At 40.2% G+C, this 25,794-nt stretch overlaps 1 protein-coding gene across 3 annotated transcripts; it reads left to right on the top strand.

Annotated features, from left to right (window-relative positions):
• Nucleotides 1-24,830, top strand: man1b1a (mannosidase, alpha, class 1B, member 1a). Of its 3 annotated transcripts, XR_004634913.1 has the most exons (15): nucleotides 1-292; nucleotides 2,050-2,187; nucleotides 9,773-9,881; nucleotides 10,547-10,872; nucleotides 11,901-12,043; nucleotides 12,239-12,357; nucleotides 12,833-13,024; nucleotides 14,029-14,177; nucleotides 14,447-14,635; nucleotides 15,172-15,362; nucleotides 16,698-16,818; nucleotides 17,180-17,374; nucleotides 18,575-18,706; nucleotides 19,874-20,252; nucleotides 20,749-22,840. XR_004634913.1 is itself a non-coding variant. In XM_034709646.1 (14 exons), exons 2-14 carry the CDS (start codon nucleotides 2,086-2,088, stop codon nucleotides 20,081-20,083), a joined length of 2,178 nt encoding a protein of 725 aa, XP_034565537.1. In that variant the 5' UTR covers nucleotides 1-292; nucleotides 2,050-2,085; the 3' UTR covers nucleotides 20,084-24,830. The 3 variants fall into 3 exon arrangements, 2 of the variants coding, with proteins under 2 accessions (XP_034565537.1, XP_034565538.1); XM_034709646.1 differs by having other exon boundaries at nucleotides 19,874-24,830; XM_034709647.1 differs by having other exon boundaries at nucleotides 2,045-2,187; nucleotides 19,874-22,840.
• The last annotated feature ends 964 nt before the right edge of the window (nucleotides 24,831-25,794 follow it).

Raw genomic sequence — 25,794 nt, 5'->3', positions numbered from 1 at the left:
ACGCCCCTCGCCGTCAGCTCTCCGCCTCTGTCTCAGCTGGCAGTGGTTCCTCAGTGGCCAACTTTAGCCTTATGTTTTAGCCATGTTTCTCCCAGTTTCCTCTCTTTAACATTGTCTTCGTGTTGACTGACAGCCGGACTAACTCCTCTAGGACTTTGTGGTTTTCCTCTCAGCCGGACTTTGTCACCTCGCTCCACCTCAGCTAACGAGGGAGCTTCCTCTCGTGGCTAGCTTACAGCTGTTTAGCTCTCAGGATAAAACGTCGCTGTGAAGAAGACAAGCAGGCAGACAGGTGAGAGAGAGACACCTGGAGGTTTATTTAGTCACCTGTAAATGTGTTTGCCAGCATGTTAGAGTTCTGAAGAAGGCAGGGGCGTCTCTGAGGTGATAATGAGCCTAACTAGCCTAATTAGCTCGTTGCTCTAATCTACTTACTACTGTTGCTTCTTCTGGAAACGTTACAGCAACTCACGTGCTGTGATATTATTCATGCATATTTAAAGATATTTATATACTCAACCAGTACAGAGACACGACATAACGATAATCATAGCTGCACATGTGAAAGCCTGTGCTGTACCTTACATTATCAGCATTATATCTCATACAGCTTTACTTCACACTTCTCTGGTCAAAACGCCTCTGAATTCTTGTAAACTTTTGATTTGATTCCGGATAAAACAGAGCACTAACAATAAGTGATATGTGTTTTCAAAGAGTTCTTCTCTGAGTTCAGAGTGCTGTCGAACCGTTTCACAGTTGCGCTTTTGAGCATGCGCAAGACTGTCAACAAATACTTCCTGTAAGCTGTCCATGGTCCTGAAACATAGACGCATACACTTAAATCTTAATGCATGGTATCAGTTTGATGTGAGTTACATCATATATATTTTAAAATTGAGAGTCTGCAAAGCAAATTTAAATGTAATTACACATATAGCTACTTATGCATGTACAGTATGTACTAAAGCAGGGGTTCCCAAAGTTTTCAGCTCGTGACCCCACTGTCCCTCAAAGTGATTTAATGTGTATTCATTTAGCTGGTCTGCAGAAAATGACCCTACCTATATGAGCATGTGGCTGTGTTTCCTGTGCTGTTATGAATTAACAAACTGCTACTGATGCTTTTGATAATTAACTGTTCACTAACACTACACTTAGGAGTCATCTGGTAACAAAGAAAGGCAGAAAACTCATTACATTTTATATTTTCAAGTTTTTATTTCAAGTTTTGCTACTATTTGTGTTGATATTTTTTACTATGATGGGTACAATGTACTATTTTTAGATCACCTTTGTCATTCAACTCTTTTTATTGCATTTTTTATGTATTTCTTTGTTCACCACAAGTTAACAAATTAAATAAAAGTAATACAAAACCAAAAAAGAGAAGAAAAAATAATAAATACAAAAATATATAATAATAATAATAATAAAGAAATAATAATTAACAGTACAAACAAAACCCCACCCCATTTGTGTCTCGCGACCCCCCAGGGTGTCCCGACCCACACTCTGGGAGCCCCAGTACTACAGTATATCTAGCTGCGTTTAATTAATTGAACATTTATTGGATTTAAGTAGCTTGAAAAAGCTGATTTTATGATGCCCTTCCTATAAAGAAAAAATCAACCAAACAGTGTCCAATCCTAGCGTCCTCTCTGTACATTTAATACAGTTACTGAAATGTGTTAGCAAATTACCATTGTAGCAAAAAGAAAAACAACTTGCACATTAGGTTTACTTTTCCTTTTCCTGACCTTGTAATTTATGTTTTTAAATATAAGATCACTCAGACTCTGATTCACCAACAAGCATGGACTCTAAACTCCATCATGCCATATGATTCAAGATTGCTTTATTATAGTGTTGACTAACTCCTGCCACAATCTTGCATTATCCTTCCTTGAGCTATCCTTGAATTATGGAACATTTTTAATGCTGATATGATTGGATGTTAATACGATTCACTGAAAGTTGATGTACAATACTTTATGAAACTACCATGGTCAGGCTAACCATGTTTCCTTTGTTTCTTTCTAAGTGCAGCTTCTATGACCTACAACTGTCTGCCCCGTTCAGAGGATGTATCCACCTTCAAGAAAGGACTTCATCTCTCTGACACTCAGTGATCCACACAGTCACTCCTACAACAATGGCAAACACCGGAGACAGTCCTGCTGGAGGGTGAGTTCTCCTGTGGCTGTATGCAGCAGAGCTCATCTCTTAATAGAGTTTTACTAAATTATCATAGAAAACCTGAGTTTAACCCTCCTGTTGTTTCTCAGGAACAGCAATAATGTTCCTCAATTTGATCATATTTAATGGGCATATTTAATGATCCAAAAGTGTCAGAATCGAAAAAATTCCTATAAACTTTTTTTTTTAATCTCATTATCAACTCCATTACTAACCATTTAAATCAATATTTAGTGCAATGGTGTTTTTCATTCTCACAGATCATGCTTCAATGAGGATAACTCACTCGTTTTTCATGAAAATTCATGTTAAAACTTGTTTTAATGTACACTGGAAAGACCTAAATATAAATATAATAGTTTCACATGACAGATTTTTGATTATTTTGATATTTTACTTTTTGAATGTTTTTCTTTTTATGAAGTGATGTTGATAAATTAACATGAGACACCTCTTCAGTCACATGCTGCCCAGATTTGTATGCTGTATTTAGCAGGTTTGGAGGGCATATATTGTGAGAAATTGACAGAGTTGCAGAAACTTCTGACCAGTAGGGGTGACACGTATAAACCAGCCTTAACAGTCTCCCCTAATGAAACAAACTGACTCTTGAAAATACGTTTTTTTTTATTTAGATGTGAAAGTTGTTAACATGTGGGCTCATTTAAGATCATCACAAAGTCATCTATTTTCAGCCTAGGAGCTAAAATCAGCTTCACCTTCTTTGAATATGACCTGCTCACTACTTCCTCGTGATCAATGCGTCCTTGTTTGTGTTTATTCGGTAGAGCAGGCACGTCCAAAGTACGGCCCCGGGGCCAATCACGGCCCAAGGTCCATTTATTTATGGCCCCAAGCCTCTATCTTAAAACATGTAATTTATAGCACAGAAATTAATCACATTCTGAATCATCTGTACATTTGCAGTTTCTTTGAAGCGCACAAACAAAACTAAAGTCAATCCAGAAACATCTTGAAAATCTTCACATGGACTATTTGTATAAAAGCCAAAGCTCTGGGAATTCTGCAAGACGGCAATAAAGAAGAAACACAAGAACTGTTAAAGTTGACAGGTTTTCAAATTAATGTTTTCATCATGATGTGAAAATGTTCTGGATGAACACTAAAAGTTCAGAAGACACAAAAGATGACACAAGACAAGATCAAAATTATGAAATTGTTCAGAAAAGGCCAAATGTGGTGCATCATATGTGGCCCTCTTTAAAAAAAATGTTTGGACACCCCTTCTGTAGAGAGATGGAAAGTATCTTTCTATGTGATTATTGAGTGGTTATAGAAAAGCAGCAGCACTTTAAATCTAGAGAATAAGTGCAGAAAGAAAGTGTGATCTGAATGAGGAGACAATGATGAAAGTAGTCACCTTCAGGAAACAAAATCATGAATGAGTTATTTCTGGATCCTCTCTGGATCACTTTGTGTTCATCTCTGCATTAGCCTTGAATTCATTAATTAACTGCACAATTAAAACCTTAACAGGACTAAATAATGCACTCCCTGTCAGTTGCCGCTCAACGTTGTTGACAGAAAATGCATGGAGCAGAGAGCGGGGGAAAACATGTAGCTAAGGGTCGTGGTTAGGAGTCGAACCAACTACTGCTGCGCATTTTTGGAGATTAATATGTATAAATTTTGTACTGCACTGCGACTTAATTACAGATGATTCTTTATCTGTTGACTGTTTATGTTATCATATAGCTCAGTCCCGGTTAATGGTTTATTCAGGTCTGACAGAGATTGTACAGAAAGCTGCAAACATCCCTCTGCCTCGTTCTGCGCCTGATCTCTTGGCTGAGATAGATCATCTCTGTCTCTGAGACATGTTCCTTTTTTTGTAACAAATCGATCCCATGCTTTCACTCTTCCTTTCATACACTTCCTTTGTTGTGAAGCCGTCTGCCCTGAACTTTCAAACTCCTCTGATAAAAGCCTCTCCTCAGCACATTATTTGTCTGATTACTACAGAGAGATAAAACAAACTCTGCTCATCTCACCGTCTCTCCTGTGCCTTCTTCACATTTTCTTTAATCTCGTTATCTTTACTTTGAAATGTCTTCTGCCACTCTTTCATCCCCTCGCCCTCTCACGGTGAGCCTCCCTCGTCTCCTTTGTTGGTTTTGATCTTCAGGTTTTGCAGGAATATTGTGTTGCACTTCTCTTATCATGTGTCATACATTGCTTTTCCTTTGCTCAGGGGGCTTTCAATGTTCCCACATCTCCTCTTTCATCCCTCTACAACTGTGTGTACAACCTCACTGCTTACATATGTGTGACTGTTTCATAAGTTAAATGCATAGAATGTGTAAAATGGTAATATCACTAAGTGGTTTCTAAAGGGGCTCTATGAAGTCTAAAGATGGCGGTCACCATATTGACTCCAACTAACTGTTGGCTGATCCAGAAACAGGCAAAGAGGTTGAGGTGACACCAAAGCTTGGCAAACAGCTGCACTCTGCCCCCAATTCTGCATAACTATACACAAATCTGAGCTGTAATGTAATCAGAACAGATGAGTTATAAAAATTGTGAACCTGTGCCGATTTTGGGAATGAAGACATGAAGTATAGAATTCAAAACTTTGTTCATACCAGGCTGTAAACTTGTTCAACTGTACTGTAAAAATGTGCCTTCTGATGTGGGCTCTAAAGCCGGATTTATACTTAAGGGTCGAATTGACGGCGTAGCCTACGCCGCAGGTCTGTGTAGCTCCCGTACTTAAGCAGAGGCCTACGCACATAGCTGACATGCACCTCCTCAAAAATATAACCACGCATCGAATTGATGCTGTCCACAAGCCCTGTGATTGGTCCACTCGGCAGCATTGTATACCCTGCATTTACAGCATTTCCGGGATCCCCGCTCATCGGCCACACATCAGCCGTGTATTTCATCTCCTCCTCTCTATTCTTCATGTAATCATGTCTGTATGATAAACAGCAACATGTATAAGCTGTAGATTAACATAACACAATCTGAATCACTGTGGAAAAGTAAAAAGAGATCGTAGCGGGGCCGGAAGCAAGCGACCAACTCTCAGATACACCACACTGCCCTCAAGGCTTCTTTGACTTTTGCACACAGCCTCAAGTGGACACTTGAGGAACTGCAATTTTACACTTCCTCATTGGCTTCATTTTCAACACTTGAGGTTGCTGCTTGGTTTACTGGCCTAAGTTCAAATCTTTCAAGTACCAAGATTGAAAGTTTATTCATTCATCAATTGATGATAGGTTCCTTCACTTGAGACGTTCACAGCTTTTAGCGTGCAGTGTGACATACACAAGTTGCGTCATTTAACACCCTGCAATTCATCATCATGAACAAAATTTGACACCTGTCGCACACACCCAGTGGTAGAAACCAGGGAATGGGAGGCAGTACAGCTCTCTCAGGGGAACAAACATGATCAGGATCTGTGCTGACCAAAGGCGCAGTGGTGTACCCTGATGTGTACACAGAAAGACACTCCAGGTAAATGTGTTTACTCAACAAACACTTCGCCTCAGTCTGAATGCTTTGTTTAGTTTGCTCTAATTATTGCTCCTGCTCAAAGCAATATAAAGAAGTTCAGGAAATCGTCTGAGGAGGTTTGTAATGTGCGCTGACAACACAATCTGTTCTTATCCCTCTGAGTATGTTAATGAATTGTGTTTGATTTTAAATTGGTGTGCTTGCAATCCCAATCAGGAGATGCCCCAATGAACCTTTTTTAATGGATGCAGATATACAAGTGTTTCAGTATACAAACAGTGTCTCAGTCACTGAGTGAGTGCACTTCACTGTCTGATTATAGACCTCCTCCTGAGGCTTTGTGTGGTGTTTTCATTAGCTGCACTTGTAATAGATAGTCCCAATCTTAGATAACAAGTTTGATGCATGTTGTAAGATTATAATGTAGACTTCAGAAAGTTTATTAGATTGTTGCGCTGGCTGATGAGCTACTCCTCTGTAGTAGAAGAGATTGAACCGCACATACACGGCGAAACAGTTTAATAGCAGTGTTTTAACTTTTTTAACGTTTGCAAACACACTCTGACTTTTCCTCCAATAAATGTATGTTCCTTCAGAATTATGCATATTAGTTTAATTTCAAATGCTGTTATAAAACCACAATTTTCATTTGTAACATTATTTTAATGTAACTTTAATCAGCAGATAACATCAAGAGTGTCAGCAAAAACCTCATTGATTATCATTTCCACATGATTTACTCAGCCAGCTATTCTTTCTACGAGCGAAACGGCTCCGTCAGCAAACATAAATGTAATTTATTAGTTCCATTGAATTGAAAAGGCATACCAGTGCTCTTATCGACTGATCTGTAACGTTTTATTTCAGCAGTATATCAGGAGATATTTTTCTCCATAGGGCCAGGTTTATAGTAAAGACCTCAATCTGGCTCACACACCCCCCATCCTTGGTACACGTGGGTCGTCAAATTTGATGACGGTGTACGGATCCTGAGACATCTGCTCTTTGCAAACCTTTTTTTGTAGATTGGCTTCCTGGCTGAGTGTTTTCCTCTTACACAGCAAAAACTGCACACATATATATAAAAAAAAAGGACTCCTCTACATGTTTTTTTTCGGCATTTCCAAAGAAATGCTTCAGTGGTTACGTGCGTGTGAGTTGCAGCAAACCTGCAGAGTGAGTTTCCCTTCCTCCACCTCACCACCTCACTGCAGGTTGAGGGAATTAATCATTGTCTGTAACCATCCACCCTGAAAGTTCACCTTATCTCACAGGCTCATTCTGTAAATGAGACCTGCTCTTGTGACCATGCGACACTTGACATGAAACCTGTCACCACATTATTGTAGAGACACTTACTGCTGCGTCATGAGACCACTCCTGGGCAAATTCCACCTTTGTAAAGAAACCTGTGGCCCATTGTGAAGTTATGAGAACAGCTAGCTAACATACCATAAGTGTTGAATATTTACCAAAGATACAGTGTGTTTAAAATGTTAAGACTGAACCTCAGAGCTTAAAAACATATATTTATAATTTGTATACCTTAGATTTCATCAAGCTGGAACTGCATTAGATGATTGTTTAGTTTTTTGTCAAGTGACTATATCAACTAATAACTTTAGTTTAGATGAAAAGGGAATGTAGTTCATCCATATTAATAAAATAGTGAAGGAAATGTAACAACTGTATATGTTTATGATAATGTCTTTTGTACCGTCTGTAATCTCAACAGCTTTCTCGATAGCAGAGGATCTGATGGTTTTCTTTGGGTAGAGCAGGGGCACTTAAACTTTTTTGGCTTGTCTACCCCTTTTCAAAAACAGTTTCAACCAAGTACCCGCAGAGGAAAAAAAAACAGGAAATAATACGCGAAAATAACATGAATAAATGTATGCATGTGGTTTTACAGTGCCATAATAACATTGAAATGAAAGATAACACAAATTCTGTGCTTTTGTAGTGCAATATTTTTCAGAAATAATTAAAGATTGAGGCAGCTAGTAGGGGAGAACAGGGTTGGTTGTCACACTTTTTTCTGTTTTGATGATTGCTCATCATCAAAACATCTTTCAAAAGTCATTCCTACATTAAATTGAAGCTTTAGGTGTTGGCTTGAAATGTGTATCCCTCTCATTTTCCAACTCATTGTAACAAAGAGGCAATTAACTATCAAAGACACTCTGACACTTTGTGACAACCAACCCCATCACGGGGATGGTTGTCACACACTATGGGGTTGGTTGTCACAATTTTAATGGGAAAAATCTTTTAAAAAAGGCAAGAAGGCAGAACTAAATTTGGATGTTTAATTGCACTGACAAGTGACAGGCCTACATAACTTAATGCATTTTAACATAAAATGAGCAAGGAACATGAACAGGAATCGATCTTTAGGCCAGCCTATATAGCAACATAAAGAACCAAACAAATAGGCCTAACAATAAGGGCCTACTCAACTAGGCTACATGCAGTCACTGTCTGAGTTACAGTGATGGCAAATGTAGGGTCTGCGCACTCCAACTAATTTCACCATGCATGACAACGAGTGTGCCAATCAACCCTTGTGACAATTTGTAAATAGTGCCCTATTTCATGTTCCATGAAATAAAAATGAAATGCTGTTGATAAAGTTGTTTGTATTTGTGTTTTACATTTGTCACATAGCCCTTGCAGAACTCCCATGTACCCCTAGGGGTATACGTACCCTCATTTCAGAATCACTTGGGTAGATCAAGCAGCAACCTCCGGCCTCAAAATATGAAGCCCATGCGGACGTGTTATAAACTGCAATTCATCGAGAATCCTCTTGAGGCTGGCTGCAGAAACACCGTAACCTCATACATCTTTGTATGACGATCTTTGCAGCATTAATAAACATGTTTACAGCCTGGTTCAAAAATCAGCTTGGGTCTACGTAGTTTATTTCTGTATTGGCACACACTGTACGGGGGGTGAATTTTTTTCTTTTACATTTAATCTTTATAGAGGTACTCTGTTGTCGGAGTTGTTGAAGACAAACACTCCTCCCTTGAGTCGATGCATTTTAATTAAAACTTCATAACCTCAGTTTACCTCTAACTTCTAGTCCTCGTGCAATAATTTGTTCTAAAAGCTCCTCCACAGCTGACAGTCAACATCTCCTCATTTTCTAACAGCTCAATATCTGACTTACCCTTCATGCATTTAAACTACATCTCCTCCGCCTCAGTCCGAGCTCTGTTTTCTTAAAGCGATGTAAAAGGTTTGAAATGAGAAGAAAGTCCCATCCTCCCTAAAGGACATTGGTAGGTTTTGCAAAAAGTGTCTTTTAGCCTGCTTTAGAGATGTACACCACTGGAATTTTAATGCAGCATCCACTACGTTTAATACAACAACCTCTACAATAAAGTGTGTTCACTGCCAGACCACTCGTTCTTTTGGACACACCTTGTGTTACAACGCTAGAAAGCTCAGGGTTTACTATTCACACCACCATGGGGCTCATATCATTCATGCATGTTTGAAGTAAAGCCTCAAATGTCACACCCATTTACGAAAAACATTCTGGGTCAATAATAGTTCCCTACACATTCTGTAAAGATGCACCATTGGACTGAGTAGAATGTATTTGTGTTGTTTTGCTGAATGAACTTTAGCAAAGTAAAATGAAATCATCCCCTGAGATAAAGTCTGCTGTGGGCTCCGTCACAGCTCGCAGGCGATGGCTCAATAGTTTCTCGGTGTTGCACAGGTGTTAATTAGAGCAGGTAGCAGAGTCGTACCTCACTGCCTGTTAGCATTCTCCCCTGAGAGGCCCCAGCTCCGTCCTCCTCTCTGCATCAACACTGGAGTTGGTTAGATTGTTTATTTGTGAGCGGTCAGGAGGAGCGAGATGTTGAGTTTGTACCGGGTAAGCCTAATGAGGAAGGCCAGCGGGCGTTTCCTTTCACTCAGCTATTAAAAGAAGGCGTTAAGACGTTCTGAAGATATTTAAAGAGTGAGGAGGACATTTAGATCTGCTGACAAATGCTCATAATCTGAATGTAGAGCCATTAGACGTGTTTCTGTGTAGTGAGCTCTGTGTTTTATTTTCTGCCTGCAGAAATGGAAGCAGCTGTCTCGGCTCCAGCGAAGCCTCATCCTGTTCCTGCTGGCCCTGCTGCTCATATTTGGACTGCTATCTTATCCCAGTCTGGCAGAGCAGTGGAGAGGTAAACAATGCCCACATGAACTGTAAGCTCTCTCATACACACATATAAATGCCACCACTGGCAGGGACAAAGTCTGTCATTACTTTAATGGTATTGCTTCATGACTAGTTGATTGGAATGAGTTGGACTGCCTGTGTGTTGTGTTTGGCGGTGAGGCTAAATTGCAGTAAAGTAGTAAATCTCTGCGTGATGAGACGCTGTGATAGTTTCTCTTTGTTTAGATTTGTTTTAGCCTCATTTTCGTTGTTCACACCTGCTTGCTCTAACAGTTTTATACCTCTGTGTGTACCACATTTCATATTCAGACCACGTCCACACTAAGGTAGCTGAATCCAAAATGGTTCTGTTTCTTTCCCTGTCGGGGCTTTCTCGCCACTATGCTAGCATTTTGTCACAGCAAGAATCTGAGCTCCCTGGAAATCTCTCTCCAGAGTACATGAGTCTGAAAACAAGTTGCTTTTAAATTTGACTAAACTGTTTGAGAGGACTCGGTCAGGGTGGCTTTTTAAAAAAGTGGAACACAATTCCCTGCAGCCTTTAGAAGACTCTGTTTTAATGTTTGTCTTATATTTTGTTTGACATCATTAGTTTTATTTCTGAACTAGAAGAATTATTGTGGACTTACCTTCTTGTCTTGTTCACCCTGTGTGTGTGTTTGTGTGTAGGATTGCCTGACAGGGATGACTGGCTGGAGCTGAATGACAGAGAGCTGAAGGCTGCTCCTCCAGGTGTGAAGCCTGTGTTGGGTGAAGATGCAGATAAAGCTCCGGCTCCTGTGGCAGGGCCACATGTGGGGCCAGCTCTCGGGCCAGCTCTTGGTCCAGATCTTGGGCCAGCTCTCGGGCCAGCTCTTGGTCCAGCTCTCGGGCCAGCTCTTGGTCCAGATCTTGGGCCAGCTCTCGGGCCAGATGCAGGTCCAGTTGTTCTTCCAGATGCTGTGCTGGAGCCCAAAGGACCAAATGTGCCCATTTTGCCTAAACCTCCCCTCAAGGTTAGATTTGTGTCTGTTCTTTATTTCAGCAGACCCTAACATCAATCATGAAATTCTTTAAAAGACAGAGTTGTTTGTCTTTCTCACTGCACTTTCCGTAGTGAACCAAATATAAGACAGGGTTTTGTTCATCCAAACACATCTGCAACCGTGAGATCGTCTTGTATACAGATTAACATGAAAATATTCAAGACAACAGTAAGCTCTACTTATCTGTGAGGTGAGTCAGCTAGCCGTCACTTATGGCTATGGTGTCAAGGGGGAGAAAGATGAACAGACATGTGTCCAGAGAAAAGAAGAACAAAAGTAAGACGGAGTATCCAATAAGTGAGGAAGAGTCATGATGCTTTTTTTTAGGAAAACTGTTTCAAATGCAACAAAGACATTAAATAACTGTCAAAAATTTGTTATGATAAGCGTGATGTCTGAAGATAGTGGGCACAAAGAGGCCGTCTTTAAATGTTCATACAAGTATGTTACTGAAGAACAGATGGAAAGTATGCTGCTAAGCAGGCCAATCATCCATCCAACAGACGTGACCATGTTTAAATCAAGCAGCAACCTCCGGTCTCAAAATATGATGCCCATGCAGAAGTGTTATAAACAGCAATTCATCAAGAATCCGCTTGAGGCTGGCTGCAGAAACATCGGAAACCACATACACACCCATTCAAAGAAGACGAAATGAACATGTTTACAGCCTGGTTCAAAAAACGGCCTCGGTCTATGAAGCTCATTTCTCTATCGGCAAACACTGTACGGGGGGTGAATTTTTTTCTAAAGTGACGGTTCAGACGATATTAAGATTACAAATTTTTCCCAAATAAGGACATGACTGACTTTGGTTTACATTGCGCCTTAGGTTTGTATTTACTGGACTGGAATAGACCCTTATGATATAAAACCCTTTCTGATCTTATGTCTCAATACACATGAGTCATCTTCCATGGAGGGTTGGTATTGTTCCCTGTGTTTTAACACTGACCATTGTTTGTTCTTGTTTGTTTGTTTGTTTTTGTTTTGCACAGAAAAAGCCTTTCCCAATCAAGCGAGGTCCACCAATCCTGCAGAAAGATGGAAATATGTCAGACACAGTGGGTGGAGAAAAGAAAGAGCAAGAGGTGGCTCAAGATGAAGGAGAGGAGGAAGACAAGGAAAAGAAAATCATCAGGTGGTTTATTTGTTCTTTCTATTTTAACCCTTTGAAGACCTGTGCAGAAGGTGTTTAAAAATTTAGGTTGTCTCTGTGAAGATGCTCATAAAAGCATTTCTAGCTGCAGCCCGGCCCTCCAGTCTTTGTTGCAGTTTTAAAGTAGCAGTTATTAATATTTCAGGTGAGTGACAGGTTTCTGCTTTTGTCAAGCAGCTGGAGAGGAGCAATGATTGAAGCAGACCAGGCCTCTGAACCTCCACCCTCACCCAATGAGAAAGAGGCTGCAGCACCTCCAGCCCCAGCCGACCCTGCTGACCCTGTCCCACTAGAAGGTAAGTACTGGACTTAACTCATTAGAATTTGGCCAAAAGGGTGCTCTAAAGTGGGATAACATTACAGATTGAATGATTGATGATTTTAGAATCATAATCCACTAATCCTGCAAAAATTACCCCCGACTAGCTCCCACAAATAAACAACAGGACCTCATGTGTATTGTTTTGTGTGACCACGGTGTCAAACAAAGAACTGTCTTCCTGTGTCATTGAGAAATACCAGAAACTTGTCCGACCTTTTGGTCCACTGAGAAACTTTTCTCCTCAAACAGACTCCTTAACATAGTGTTATCCAGCTCTGTAGCTGTACTCCGTTTAAAGCCCAACACCTTTTGATTTTTACGCTCAGTCTGAACAGATGAAGGGTCACACCTTGTGCTCAGAGGGGCATATGACACAGAGTATTCCCTGAAGAAGGACCTCATGATTTGAAGATCACACTTTCATTTCTGATTCATTCTTTTGTTTGTAGTTTCAACTGGGATAGTGGACAGAGTGGAGGCGGTACGGGCCGCCTTCAGACATGCATGGAAAGGTTATAAGAGCTACGCCTGGGGTCACGATGAGCTCAAGCCCATCTCCAAATCCTTTGGCGAGTGGTTCGGTCTGGGATTGACTCTCATTGATTCCCTGGACACCATGTGGATTTTGGGTCTGAAAGAAGGTACTGTTTATCACAAATAATCTGATACTAGTAATAGAGATATGATGCAGAGCTCTGTGCATACTAAGGATGTAAATTTCAAGTATTTTCCGTGATCGATCTTTGAAAATGTTAATGATCGATTAATCATTAAAAAAAGGTGAAAGTTTTCAATGTGAAAAATTATGCCAAATGTGTTTTTTTTTTCCCTGAATCAAATTTTCCTTCACAACACAATGTATATAACTGACGGTATTGAATATCTACGGATTGTATTCAGGTCTTCAAAATGTTAAAGACGCTGAATATCAACATGTGGAGCAGGCTCATGATCTCTGCGGACACACAGTCATAAAAGTGAAGGCTCAGACTTCAACAAGGGAACTGAACAGAAACATATTTCAGACTCACAGTGTCCAGTTTTCTGTCTACTCCTTCTTATTGATGATAAAAATAAGCATGTGAACGTGGTCAGGTGTCAGCCGGGAGAGCAACCGGGTCATAATCAGTCCAGCGGCGGAGAAAAAAAGCGCTTGTGGAGACCTGTCACTCAGCCGCAGCCCCCAGCTGAGCGTCACACCTTCAGTCAGCTGATTCACATCGAAACATGCTTTAAACTTAAAACACCTCCCTGATAGTTGAACGAAATATAAAACCCTATATAAATGTTTGTTCCTATAGGGGCCTGTTACTAAAAGATGAAGTTAATGTCTCTTTGCTCTTATTTGTTTTCACTGGAGCAAACGTTCTTTTTTGCAGTTTTCTGTATCCTTTTTCTTGGCTCATAACGTACAAAATGTGACATTTTTAAAACTGAATTTGCATAAATAGACAGAAAAAGTTAAATCCAATAATCATTTTTGGTCTCATGACAAGGATGGAGAGAAGTGAGCTTACATAAATCTCTTAAGTCAGTCCTCACATCTGCTTGGCGTCAGCAGCTGAGAGCTAACAGATGATATCTCTTGTTGCTCTGCATTAAATAATATATTGTCTCCCTCTTCCTCTCACTTGTGTCATCGCAGAGTTTGCAGAAGCGAGAAACTGGGTGGAGAATGATCTCACCTTCAACAAGAACGTGGACGTGAATCTTTTTGAGACAACCATTCGTGTCCTCGGAGGTCTGCTGAGCACTTACCATCTGACAGGAGACCAACTCTTCTTTGAGAAAGCTGTGAGTCACACAAGATGCTGTCAAGTGTTCTGGGAGCTACAGTCTGTTCAGCTTTTCTATAAGTTGGATTAAAGCAAAAAGCTGTAGTTGTGATGAGGTGAAAGGTACCTCCTCTGATTTATTTATGTTGCAAGTTCTCGGCTGACTTCAGATTTGCTGTGATGAAACGTTTGAAGCAGTTGGATTTTGAAAATGTATTCCATGATGCACAGTGGTCAGAAAGAGTTATTTTCCTCTGTAATTTTGTTGGTTTTCCTCTCCACTTGAAGAAAGATCTCGGGTCCAGGTTGATGCCTGCCTTCAAAACCCCCTCAAAGATCCCGTTCTCAGATGTCAACATTGGAAGGGGAACGGCTCACCCCCCTCGATGGACATCAGACAGCACTTTGGCTGAGGTCACGAGCATTCAGCTGGAGTTCAGAGAGCTGAGCCGCATCACCCAGGACCCGCTGTACCAGGTACATGGATCATCTCTGGGAGCTAAATGTAGTGTTTGTGTCACGTGATTCTGATTCGACTTAACGTCCAATTCTGTAAGATGGAGCAGGGAAAAAGATGGAGGGAGTTAACATCAGCATTATCCTTTTGACTGGAGCACAAGTACCTCTGTTTATTTAAAATCCTGGCTCTCATTCAGTGAAACTCAGACATCAAGAAATATAAATAAACCAGTGTTTCTGATTGAAGTGACAACAATGAGCTTTGGTTTGCTTTGTTGTCCTCCATGTTTTTAGTTAATCAGTGATTTATTCTCTTTTCAGCCTCGTCTGAAATTAACTTAAAAATATGTCTGTCTTTGTCTGAGTCAGCCAGACATACTGTGGCTTTGTAAGAGCAACATAAGTGTGAAATTATGTCTAATTGTCCTGTGATAGATTCAAACAAATATCATTCATACATATCAGCCCAAAGAACAGCAGTGTATGAAGCGAGACCGCTTGGTATCTCATTCATAGATGGACTCCCAATGTTTTTCTTTTCATAACCCTTCTAGGATGTTGCAAACGAGGTGATGAGGCTGGTCCACAAGCTTCCAGGCAAACACGATGGCCTGGTGCCGATGTTCATCAACACCAACAGTGGCCAGTTCACCCACAAAGGGATCTTCACACTCGGAGCCAGAGCAGACAGCTACTACGAATACCTGCTCAAACAGTGGATCCAGGGAGGCAAGACGGAAGACGAGTAATTACAACAATTACAATTTTTAGGTCGTTGGTGATTGTGGGAGAAAAAAAGGGATTTAAAGGTGTAACATCAGAGCCATAAAACTGACTGACTATCAATCACCTCAGAGGCAGAAGAGAAAACACTGATGCAAAGATGTGATTGGAATGTTTAATGTTTAAAAGCACAGAGACAAGTGTAAGAAAGTAAGCTGTGTGGCTGCTAAACCAAAGTTACAGGTTTCACTTCAGACCAGAAGTTGAAGTTTTACTCAACCACTTTTAATATTTCATTTCATCCATTTCATCAATCAATCAATCAATCTTTCTTTATTTGTATAGCGCCAAATCACAACAAACGTTATCTCAAGACGCTTTTACAAACATAGGAGGTCTAACCCCTCTATGTCAAATTATGAACAGAGACCCAACTTTAAGACAGGGTAAGACTCAGTCTGACCCCACCCTAATCTATCATGAGCATTGCACATCGCAGTATTTAGCTAGTTAAATGTTCAAATTTCGGTCTATATTGACATGATAGCATCACACAGTTGCTGCAGATTTGTCGGCTGCACATCTATGACGCAAATCTCCCGTTCCACCACATCCCAAAGAAGCTCTACTGGTTTGAGATCTGGTGACTGTGGAGGCCATTGGAGTACAGTGAACTCATTGTCATGTTCAAGAAACCAGTTTGAGATGATATGAGACTTGTGACATGGAGCATTATCCTGCTGGAAGTAGCCATCAGAAGATACCGGGTACACTGAGGTCATAAAGGGACGGACATGGTCAGCAATAATACTCAGGTAGGCTGCAGTGTTTAAACAATGCTCAGTTGGTACTAAGGTGCCCAAAGTGTGCCAAGAAAATATCCCCCACACCATCACACCACCAGCAGCCTGAACCGTTGATACAAGGCAGGCTGGATCCATGCTTTCATGTTGTTTACGCCAAATTCTGACCCTACCATCTGAATGTCGCAGCTGAAATCGAGACTTGTCAGACCAGGCAACGTTTTTCCAATCTTCTATTGTCCAGTTTGTTGAGCCTGTGCAAATTGTAGCCTCAGTTTCCTGTTCTAAGCTGACAGGAGTGGCACCCGGCGTGGTCTTCTGTTGCTGCAGCCCATCTTCTTCAAGGTTGGACGTGTTGTGCTTGCAGAGATGGTATTCTGCATTCCTTGGTTGTAACCAGCGGTTATTTGAGTTACTGTTGCCTTTCTATCATCTTGAACCAGTCTGCCCATTCTCCTGCGACAGAAGTCCTTCACACAGACTGGGCTAATATGTGTAATATAATAGAAATTGATGTTCAGATCTACAACATGTTCTGTTTCTGTTTCCTGCAGCCTGTTGGAGGACTACCTCCAGGCCATAGAAGGAGTGAGGAAACACCTTGTGAGACAGACGGGGCCCCACAGTTTGACCTTTGTTGGAGAGCTGAACCACAACCGCTTCAACCCTAAGATGGTAGATCTGCAATTAATGTTACAGAATCACATGGATGATACTTTGAAACCCATGTATGTTTGGCCTACGTAGATCTCCTGTTGTTGAATTAACACACACAACACAAGACTGCTGACTGTCAGAGGATATTTCACACGCAGTGCCAAAACTCAATGAACTCACACGCACAGACAATGACTACCTTGTAAAGTCAATAAGCCTTTGTGCTTTGTTTGATCGGTCCCTGTGCGAGCTTATGTTCAGTCTGTCTTTTTCTCTATTAGCCAGTCCAATCAATTCCAGCTCTTATCATTATCTCTCATCATTTCACAGTTCAGTTCCCGTCGATTGTATCTCTCTTTCCCTCTCTTGTCTCCGATAGGACCACCTCGTGTGCTTCCTGCCAGGGACCTTGGCGCTGGGAGCTCACAACGGCCTCCCGGGGGACCACATGGATCTGGCCGTGCAGCTGATGGAGACGTGTCATCAGATGTACAAACAGATGGAGACCGGACTGAGCCCGGAGATCGCACACTTCAGTCTGCAGCCCAGTGACGGACGTGATGTCATTGTTAAGGTGAGGCAGATGACAGCAGATACTCTGCATGTTTTCTTGTTGTGTCTTTAGTTTTATACATCCTTTTTCAGGTATGATATCTCTACCTATAGATGTACTGTTGGCTCATAAATTCCCTGATCTCTCAAAAAAGGTGAGGTCATGTGAAAAAAGGTGAAACTCTCCTCTCATTCAAATCTTTGTCTACGTTGAATGGATGTGTAGGCACTGTTTTACTGTCAGTGTCCTGTATTTATTCTGTAATAGGAAATAAGCTCAATGAGTGAGCAAGCCCGGCACTGAATTGTAAGGGGAGCTGCTGAATTAAATTTTAATCAGCTAATCTAAATTTGTCATGGGATTTTTGAGCGTAACCCTCCTGACCCTCCTCAGTCAAATCAGTCATTTGATTTTAAATTAAATGCTCCGGGTATTTTAAAAGATCCAATATCTCTGTGCTCATCTCAACTGCTACCTCCATTAACCTCCAATATGAGGAGGAAATATTCCAAACATTTCAGGAGCTCAATCTAAATTAGGACTTCAAACTAAGGAAATAATTGTTGGATTAAAGAAGGCTGCGTTTATTTATTTTCTAGGAGTATGTTTAAATCAGTGTTCATTTTGGCAGCTATTTTAGATTTAGTCTTAGTCTTTAAACGAAAATGCCTGTTAGTTTTAGTCACATTTGAGTCTTTTCAGCCCTTTATAGTTTTAGTCTAGTTTTAGTGGAAGAAAACTAAAAACATTTTAGTCTTTGATTTTTGCCGAAACATCCTCAAAACATTCAAATCCCAGCTCAGAGCTCACCTCTTCAGAACTGCTTTTAACTCTTAATGTTTTATATCCACTGTGTTTCTAGTTTGTGTCTTTTATTCTGTCTTTTATTGTGTGGTATTTGTAAAGTGCTATATAAATAAAATGTATTATTATTATTATTTTATTTTATAATTGATCCCTCCACTTAGCAAATCTAACTGTCTTTGTTTTCTTAAGAGTGAAAAGAAGTATGTGTACGAGTCTGTCTGTTACTAACAGCTGTACTTTTAAGTTCTGTAGTCTCCTCTTGTTATCTTCTGTCTTTTATGTTAATGATGCTTTTTTGATTTGATGTTTTTAAAGATTAACTTCATTTTTTTGTCGGATGGAAGTAAATCGAAGCTGAAGAAGTACTTCTCTCATGATGATATTCATTGATGATTTTCCTCTTGTTTCCTCCAGCCTGCAGACAGACACAACCTGTTGAGACCAGAGACCGTGGAGAGTCTGTTCTACATGTACAGATTCACCAAAGACACCAAGTACAGAGACTGGGGATGGGACATCATGCAGAGCTTCAATAGATACACTAAGGTACACACAGCAGACCAACTTCAGTGCTGTTAAAATCACCATCACACCTCTGCAGTTTGTCTGTGATTAAGTTAATTAAAATGTTCTGTAGAAGTTTTTAACTGCTTATGAGACTTTCCTATAAAGTCACAGTTCGCATTATGTAAGACAACTGGCCCTGTTTACTTTGCTTCTGTGATATCTTGCTGACAGATTATTATCATAAAGATATAACATTATAGAGATAATGTTGATTACATCAAAACATTATGATTACTCAGTAACTAAATCTGTGAGCTGCAGGCTGAATGAACGGTACTTAAAGTCCTAAGACAGTCACTGTCATCATATTACAGTTATTTATACCACATAGAAACCTCATCTAAACAGGTTCTTCAAACCGCTGTGTTAACACTAAATAGGTAATAATAAGAAGTTACATATTTCCTTAACTTGCCTCTAAATGGATCTATTTCTACTTGCCGGTTCAAGCCCTTAACACATGAGGTGTGGGCTCCTCATAGCTGCCCCCTCAAGGCTGATTTATACTTCTGTGTTGAACCGACGGCGTAGCCTATGGAGGTCCAGGTAGCTACCGTATCTACGCAGGCCTACGCGCGTAGCTGAGGTGCACCTCCTCCAAAATGTAACTACCAGTGGAATCGACACAAGCCGCAAGCCCCGTGAATGGTCCGCTCAGCGGCATTGTATGTCCTGCATTTACAGCATTTCCGGGATCCCTACATATCGACCGCACATCAGCCGTGTATTTCATCTCCTCCTCTCTATTCTTCATGTAATCATGTCTGTATGATAAACAGCAACATGTATCAGCTGTAGTTTAACATAACACGCTCTGAATCGCTGTGGAAAAGTAAACAGAGATCGTAGCGGGGCCGGAAGCAGGCGACTGGTAATCAGAGAGACCACACTGCCCTCAAGCTTTTCGGCAGAGAATTGCTGCGCAACACGGACACATCGACGCACAAGCATGTGGTGCTCATGTCCGTGTCAGCCCCTGCTGCGTAGGGGCGACACAGAAGTATAAATCAGCCTTTGGTCTGTTTAGAAGCAGGACTCGACTCATGGTCATCCACAAGAGCTTAGAAGATATTTTCCAAGAACATACTGCATGTAGTGCCAAACCATCAAATCCTTAAATCACTTGACCTAACCTCCATCCTGCAGGTGCCTGATGGTGGCTACACGTCCATCAGCAACGTCCGAGACCCCACCAACCCCGGACCCCGAGACAAGATGGAGAGTTTCTTCCTTGGAGAGACCCTGAAGTACATGTACCTGCTCTTCTCTGATGACCTGGACCAGCTCAGTCTAGACAAGTACATTTTCAACACAGAGGCCCATCCTCTCCCTATATGGCCCACTCCACCCAAGTGACATTCTCTATTCCAGAAGCTGTGTGTAAAGATCACTGAGTCCTTAATGAGTCAAAGGCTTTTACTGGCCCTCATTCTGGATCCACGTGCAACAACCGTCCTAGCTGGACTGCCGTACGAGCAGAGAAGCCGATCTGTGCTGTCTACCTGTGCCGTGATGTTTCTACATGGTGATTATTTTCTTCATTTTTTTCCATGTTCTTAATTTTTCCTAAGGAAAATGTTTCTGTAAGAGCTGGTCTCCAATGTAAAATACACTTTTTAAAGATCTGGTCTGACGAGCAGCAGACTGGAGAGGAGATACAGGGAGGGTTCTACTCTGTGGGTGGCTGGGTTGGTTCTTGTATTTATGTTTATGGAAACAACAACAATGTCACAACAACAAACAACAGTCGCCCGTCACGGCTGGGGTAACCGTGGTAAAGATACTTTAAATTAATTCAGATGATTCAGCGATGCGTTTGGTGCAGGAATCAATAATGGAAATCTATGGAGCATGTGAAGCTAATTTTATATCTGAACTGATTGCTCTGGTGGAGGGATCACACACTATTTGTAAAAGTCTTAGCTATGGCGACACCCTCTGCACCTGCTTGTGCACTGAAGTGATAAAAAAGACGACATATTTGATAATCAGATAATTTCAGGACGTCTGTTTTGTCCCAGCCGGAGTGTGAAGAAGCGGAGGGTGATGTGAAGTCGAGGGACGGATTCAGCTCTGAAGCAGCTGCCTCGTTCAAAGGGAAATGAAGAGTTCCTTAAATCTCTTCTGCACATCTCAATGAAGACTTGGGACTTAAACCCTAATCCAGAGTGTACACAAACATAATGATTTAAGACATTGTTGGTGAAGTTTAACGCACTTAAGTTCTGCAGTTTCACAGATGAAGGTTATGTTCTTTTGAAATCCAGTCTGTGATGCTTATTGTCACAGACATTGCTGAGTTATCTTTCCATGAAGTGCAGCAGTGACAGAAGTCAAGTAGTTCATGTCCCAGTTTGAAGGCAAAGGATAAGAGTCTGAGTCAGTTAGTCCTGGATGATGATTTCTTTTTGTCCAGGTTGTTCACAGAAAGCATTGTTTCAGTGATGAATGTATACTTCTGTTGTGTCACATTATTTGAACATGTTTCAGTGAGTGAGTTAACATTCACTTTACTCGCCAACATTTAATTTTTGCACTTGTTTGACTTCACATGAAGAGAAAGTAACTAAAGCTGCAGCTCAGACTTTAAAGGGAAACTCCATCAATTTCAAACAATTGTGTGTGTAAATGTTTTCTACATAATACACATGCTTTCATTCTCTCTGCTTTCACGTGCAAGAACTGAAGTTGAGTTATTGTCTTCACTTGAAGGAGTTTGAGTCATTGCTGTTTAGCGATCCCTGACAACTTGAAGGATGTATACAGTTACGTCTTCTTCTACTTATTCCATCACTTCCTGTTCTTCCGCCCGAAAGGCTCCGTGTGTTTGGATCATCTTTACTACAAAACCAGACCGTCATCATTTCCTCAATGAACTTCTGTCTAACAGAGAGCCATATACTGACTGACCCACATCATTGAATGTGCACTACATTTGCCAATGCTCTGCCGTGCCTATTTAACTGTGTTGTGCTACAGTTGTTTGGTTCTGTTCTTTTAACTGCTGCTGTATCAGTGGTGTCTGTTTGTGAAGTGAGTGGAAGTAAGATTTAAGAGGTTTATTTTAATATGGATGACTGACAAATCACTTTGGTTGTAAATATTTTGGGTCAGTTGTTTCTAACTTGTCTCCTGAATCAAACCTTCTGGTCTTAATATCCTTTGCCATCATGTCAGAGAGTTCTGTCATAAACAGGATGGTTTTTTTATTTTTACTTTTCTCCTTAAACCCTTTTTTAACTTGAAATTTCATCAAACATGAGCTTCATGGCAGCACTAAATGAAATGTCAGGGAGTGGATCAGAAAAGTGATGAAGTTTCATCCTCTGGAGATCGTTGTACACAATTTCATGGCAATCCATCTGATGGTTGTTGTAATATTTTAGACAGACATTTGGTTCTGGCTCTGTCCAAAATATCACAATCTTGTGATGCTGAAGTTCAGTCCTGTATGTCACACATTTAACGAGATGGATCTCTGACAACTGAGATTTTTTCTCCATCTCTTTTGCTCCATAATGCATGTCCAAAATTGAATTTCCTAATTAGAAGATTCATTTAAAGGAAGCCTGACATTGATGTGAAGGGAACATCTGTAAGACAACCTGAAATTGGCCCATTTAGGATATTTCACGGTTTATTAAACCATATTAACGCCTGGTTCATCATTAGGAATGATGATTAAATGAGGGATTTATTTCAGTGCTGTGTTAAGAAGGTGGAAGAAGACATGCATTTGATATGTTTCTCTATTAACCTTCAGTGTTAATGCGAACACTTTCGACAGATTTCATCTTTGAAGCAAGAGTTAGAGCTCTCATTCTCCTGTCGTCTGATGGGGATGACTTTAGGGACTTTCAGAGAAACACGTTTTCTAATATCAAGGAAAAGGCTAAGAAGAAACTACAGCTGCTTTCTTAGACATGCTTGTTAAAAACTAAAGCCATCCAAAGAAATGGTGAGAAACCAAGCTGGCAGACATCAGCTTTACCTCTAAACCTTTTGAATTCAGTCCTCTCCCTACTTTAAAGGTCAAATCTGCAAAAAAAAGATGATGTTTTTTGTCCATACTTTTCTTCACTAGGAACAAAACTAATGAAGTAACACGATCAACTATGTGTTTATTCTTCTCAATACTTTCACTTACCTGGCCTGTTCGAACTTCTCACTCAGTAAATGCTTTTGATTCTGACTAAACACACGCTTCATTTTACAGGAAGGCCTTAACTCTGCTGTGGAAGAGGATTAGTGCCACAAAAAAGGGAGGTTAAGCCATTAACAATTATTTTTCCTGACATAATTTTTTTTTAGAAATCTACATATTTTCTCATCAGTCTGACTTTAAAGTTAGAATTTGCTGGGGGTTTTTTCTTCCTTTTTTTCTGGACCATTCTCCCAAAATAAATGTTAAATTAAGGTTAAATTATATTTAAATTATTATTATTATGAGAAAAAAGTCATATTCTGACTTTAATCTCACAATTCTGACTTTAATCTCAGAACTCTCACTTTAATCTCACAATTCTGACTTTTCTCAGAACAATAATAATTATATTGAAAAAAATTGGACCTTAATTGAATTTTTTTCAGTGGCCCTAATCCTCTTCTGTACTCTTCGGTACTCACTGACTTAACAGCTGGGCTCTGTTGCTTTTAGAAGACGTCTCTATCAATAAAGGAACCAGTAGATTTGTTAGGGAGGCTTTGCAGGGGTGGATCTTTCCATGTTGTGTGTGTTAATGAGTGTGTGATGCAGTGGAACAGTTCATGTTGGAATGAGGTGAGATAAAATAAAGAGTGTGTGTTCATGCCGATGAAGGGACACGTCGGCCAGAGTTGAACTGCTGCTGTTTGGAGACGTATCAGGGTTTTTAGTGGACTTGTGATATTTGATATTGATGAAAATATTGTGGTTGTATAACTCAAAGTTTACTAATGTAATCTCCTAAAATGCATTATTTATGATTCAAGTGGACAGATTTTTATTTTCTGAGGGGCTTTGAAAAAAAAACACTTAACATAATCTTCGAAGATCTGTATCCACAGAGAGATTTAAGAGTTTTCACGTTAAAATACAAACAACATTTTATAACAGACTCTGTTCCATCCAACAATACTGACACACAGACAGAGAGTGCAGTCCCCGTCACTGACTCATACTTTCATTATTTATTTTCCTCTTTTATTTTTGGCTGAAATCAGTGTTTGTGTCAGAGAGTCATGAACAATATTGTGTGTTATGAGGCTGATGCTAACAGAGGAGATAAATGAATAGAGAGGACTCATTAGGCTTCTCTCTGAGCTCTAATGGAAGCTCATAAATTCACTGCTCTGTTTTTTTGTCATTATTTCCCATTGCTGCCTTACTATTGATTTTTTTAAGGAAATTGTGAAATGTTATCCCTTTTTCTAATTTTTAGAATTGTTCAAGTAATACATTGGGATTATTGAGGTCGTATAAGAGAAATAATGCTTGGTAGTTCAAAGTTGTTTGAAACAAACAGAGGTAGCAGGGTTTTTAAGTAAGGTATCTGTCTTGCTACAAACCTTTTTAACTTTCTCTTCATGGGCTTATTAGCCAAATGATGAAATATAACTATTAGTGTGATTTGTATTCAATCAAAGCCATAGCAAAAAACAACTCAACTCCTGAACATGGAGGCCAACAAAAATCAGTGTCTTTCCTGCAGAGGATCCAGCTTCAGCGACTGTGACCCCGTGTCAGGGGCCAAAGACACGGATCAATACTGATTTTGCTGGTTTGATCGATTCATTGAGCCAGAAGCAAAAACACATCTTGATGCAGCAAGTCCCACGTCAATAAGTCATCATGACATGCAAAGTATTTATTTAAATTAGGATACTTAATGTTTCTCATTTTAATGCAAACTCGTGATTTCAGCCTCAGAAGCTTGAGCACAAAGCATTTCATGGTTTAGTGTTTGTAACATGTTGTCTTATCTGTCATGATGTTCACTGTACAGGTGACTCAGAGAACACTTTGTAACACAAGTTGTGGCTTATTGCAATATTCACCAATTCAACTTTCTTCCTGCAAACACAGTTTTTAAATAAAGCTTTTCAATGAATATTTTGGACTTCATCTTGTTAACACTGGATTTGTTTTTTTTTTTTAATGAAAGCCTGAAACTTCACAGTATGCTTTAAACAAAGACGCCTCCTGGCTGCACATTTACCTCTCTAAGTATTGAATGTGTCATCTCTTCACAGTAGATCAGACAGACGCTGAAGACAGAGCATACTTTATGGTAGTGTGTTCTTGAAGGTGCTCATGGGGTTGCATTCATTTCTTCAGAACCAGTGTGACCGTAGAGGCTTGGGGAAGATATTCCAACCCTGCAATATTTCACTCCACTGAACTCTTTGTCTGCAAGGGAAGTTGTAGTTATGTGTGGACATGAAGACCCCAAGGTCCAGTTCCTTTGTCAGAACTTGTGCAGCACTGTCACATGAGTTAAAGGGTTACTTGTTGTGAAACTGAGCCTGCAGTCCTGACTTCAACCCCCTTTTGGATTGATCTGAAACACTGACAGAGAGCCAAGCCTCATCTCCCATCATCAATTTGTGACCTCACTAATGCTTTAATATGAGCAAATCCGCAAAGCCAGGTTTAGAAATCATGTGGAGAGTCATCCTGACATTGAAGGATCTAAGTGGACATCATTAGATTAATGCACGTGGTTCTTTAATGACATTTTTTACAATCCCACACCCAAACCTTCAAATCCAGCTGACTTTGACAGATAGTTTCACATAGTTTATTTTCAGTTACCCAACAGCAGGGGGCAGCAGAAGTCATCCATCTCGGTCTGCACCAGAAACCCTTCTTAATGAATGATGGCTTAAACTTCTTTAATAATGTACATTACAGAGCAATCAGTCTTTAAAAGTACAGTCACATTATGCACAATTTACAAAATAATGGATTAACAGTTAACAAGAAGACTGAAGCATTCGCTGATCTTCCAATAGCCTACAGATTAGTGCAGCACAGCATGAGATCCTGTTTTTCTTCAGGAACTTTTTATTGTTTTCACAGTTTAACA

The sequence above is a fragment of the Notolabrus celidotus genome, chromosome 19, assembly GCF_009762535.1.
Source record: "Notolabrus celidotus isolate fNotCel1 chromosome 19, fNotCel1.pri, whole genome shotgun sequence".
Taxonomy (NCBI): domain Eukaryota; kingdom Metazoa; phylum Chordata; class Actinopteri; order Labriformes; family Labridae; genus Notolabrus; species Notolabrus celidotus.
Note: the sequence above shows the minus strand (reverse complement) of the source record. Positions and strands in the feature narration are given on the sequence as shown.

Excerpts from the sequence above, each read along its gene's own strand:
- man1b1a (XM_034709646.1), top strand. The coding sequence starts at position 2,086 with ATGTATCCACCTTCAAGAAAGGACTTCATCTCTCTGACACTCAGTGAT. Across the intron at positions 13,025-14,028 it reads GATTTTGGGTCTGAAAGAAG|AGTTTGCAGAAGCGAGAAAC; the intron begins GTACTGTTTATC and ends GTGTCATCGCAG. Across the intron at positions 17,375-18,574 it reads GACGTGATGTCATTGTTAAG|CCTGCAGACAGACACAACCT; the intron begins GTGAGGCAGATG and ends TGTTTCCTCCAG.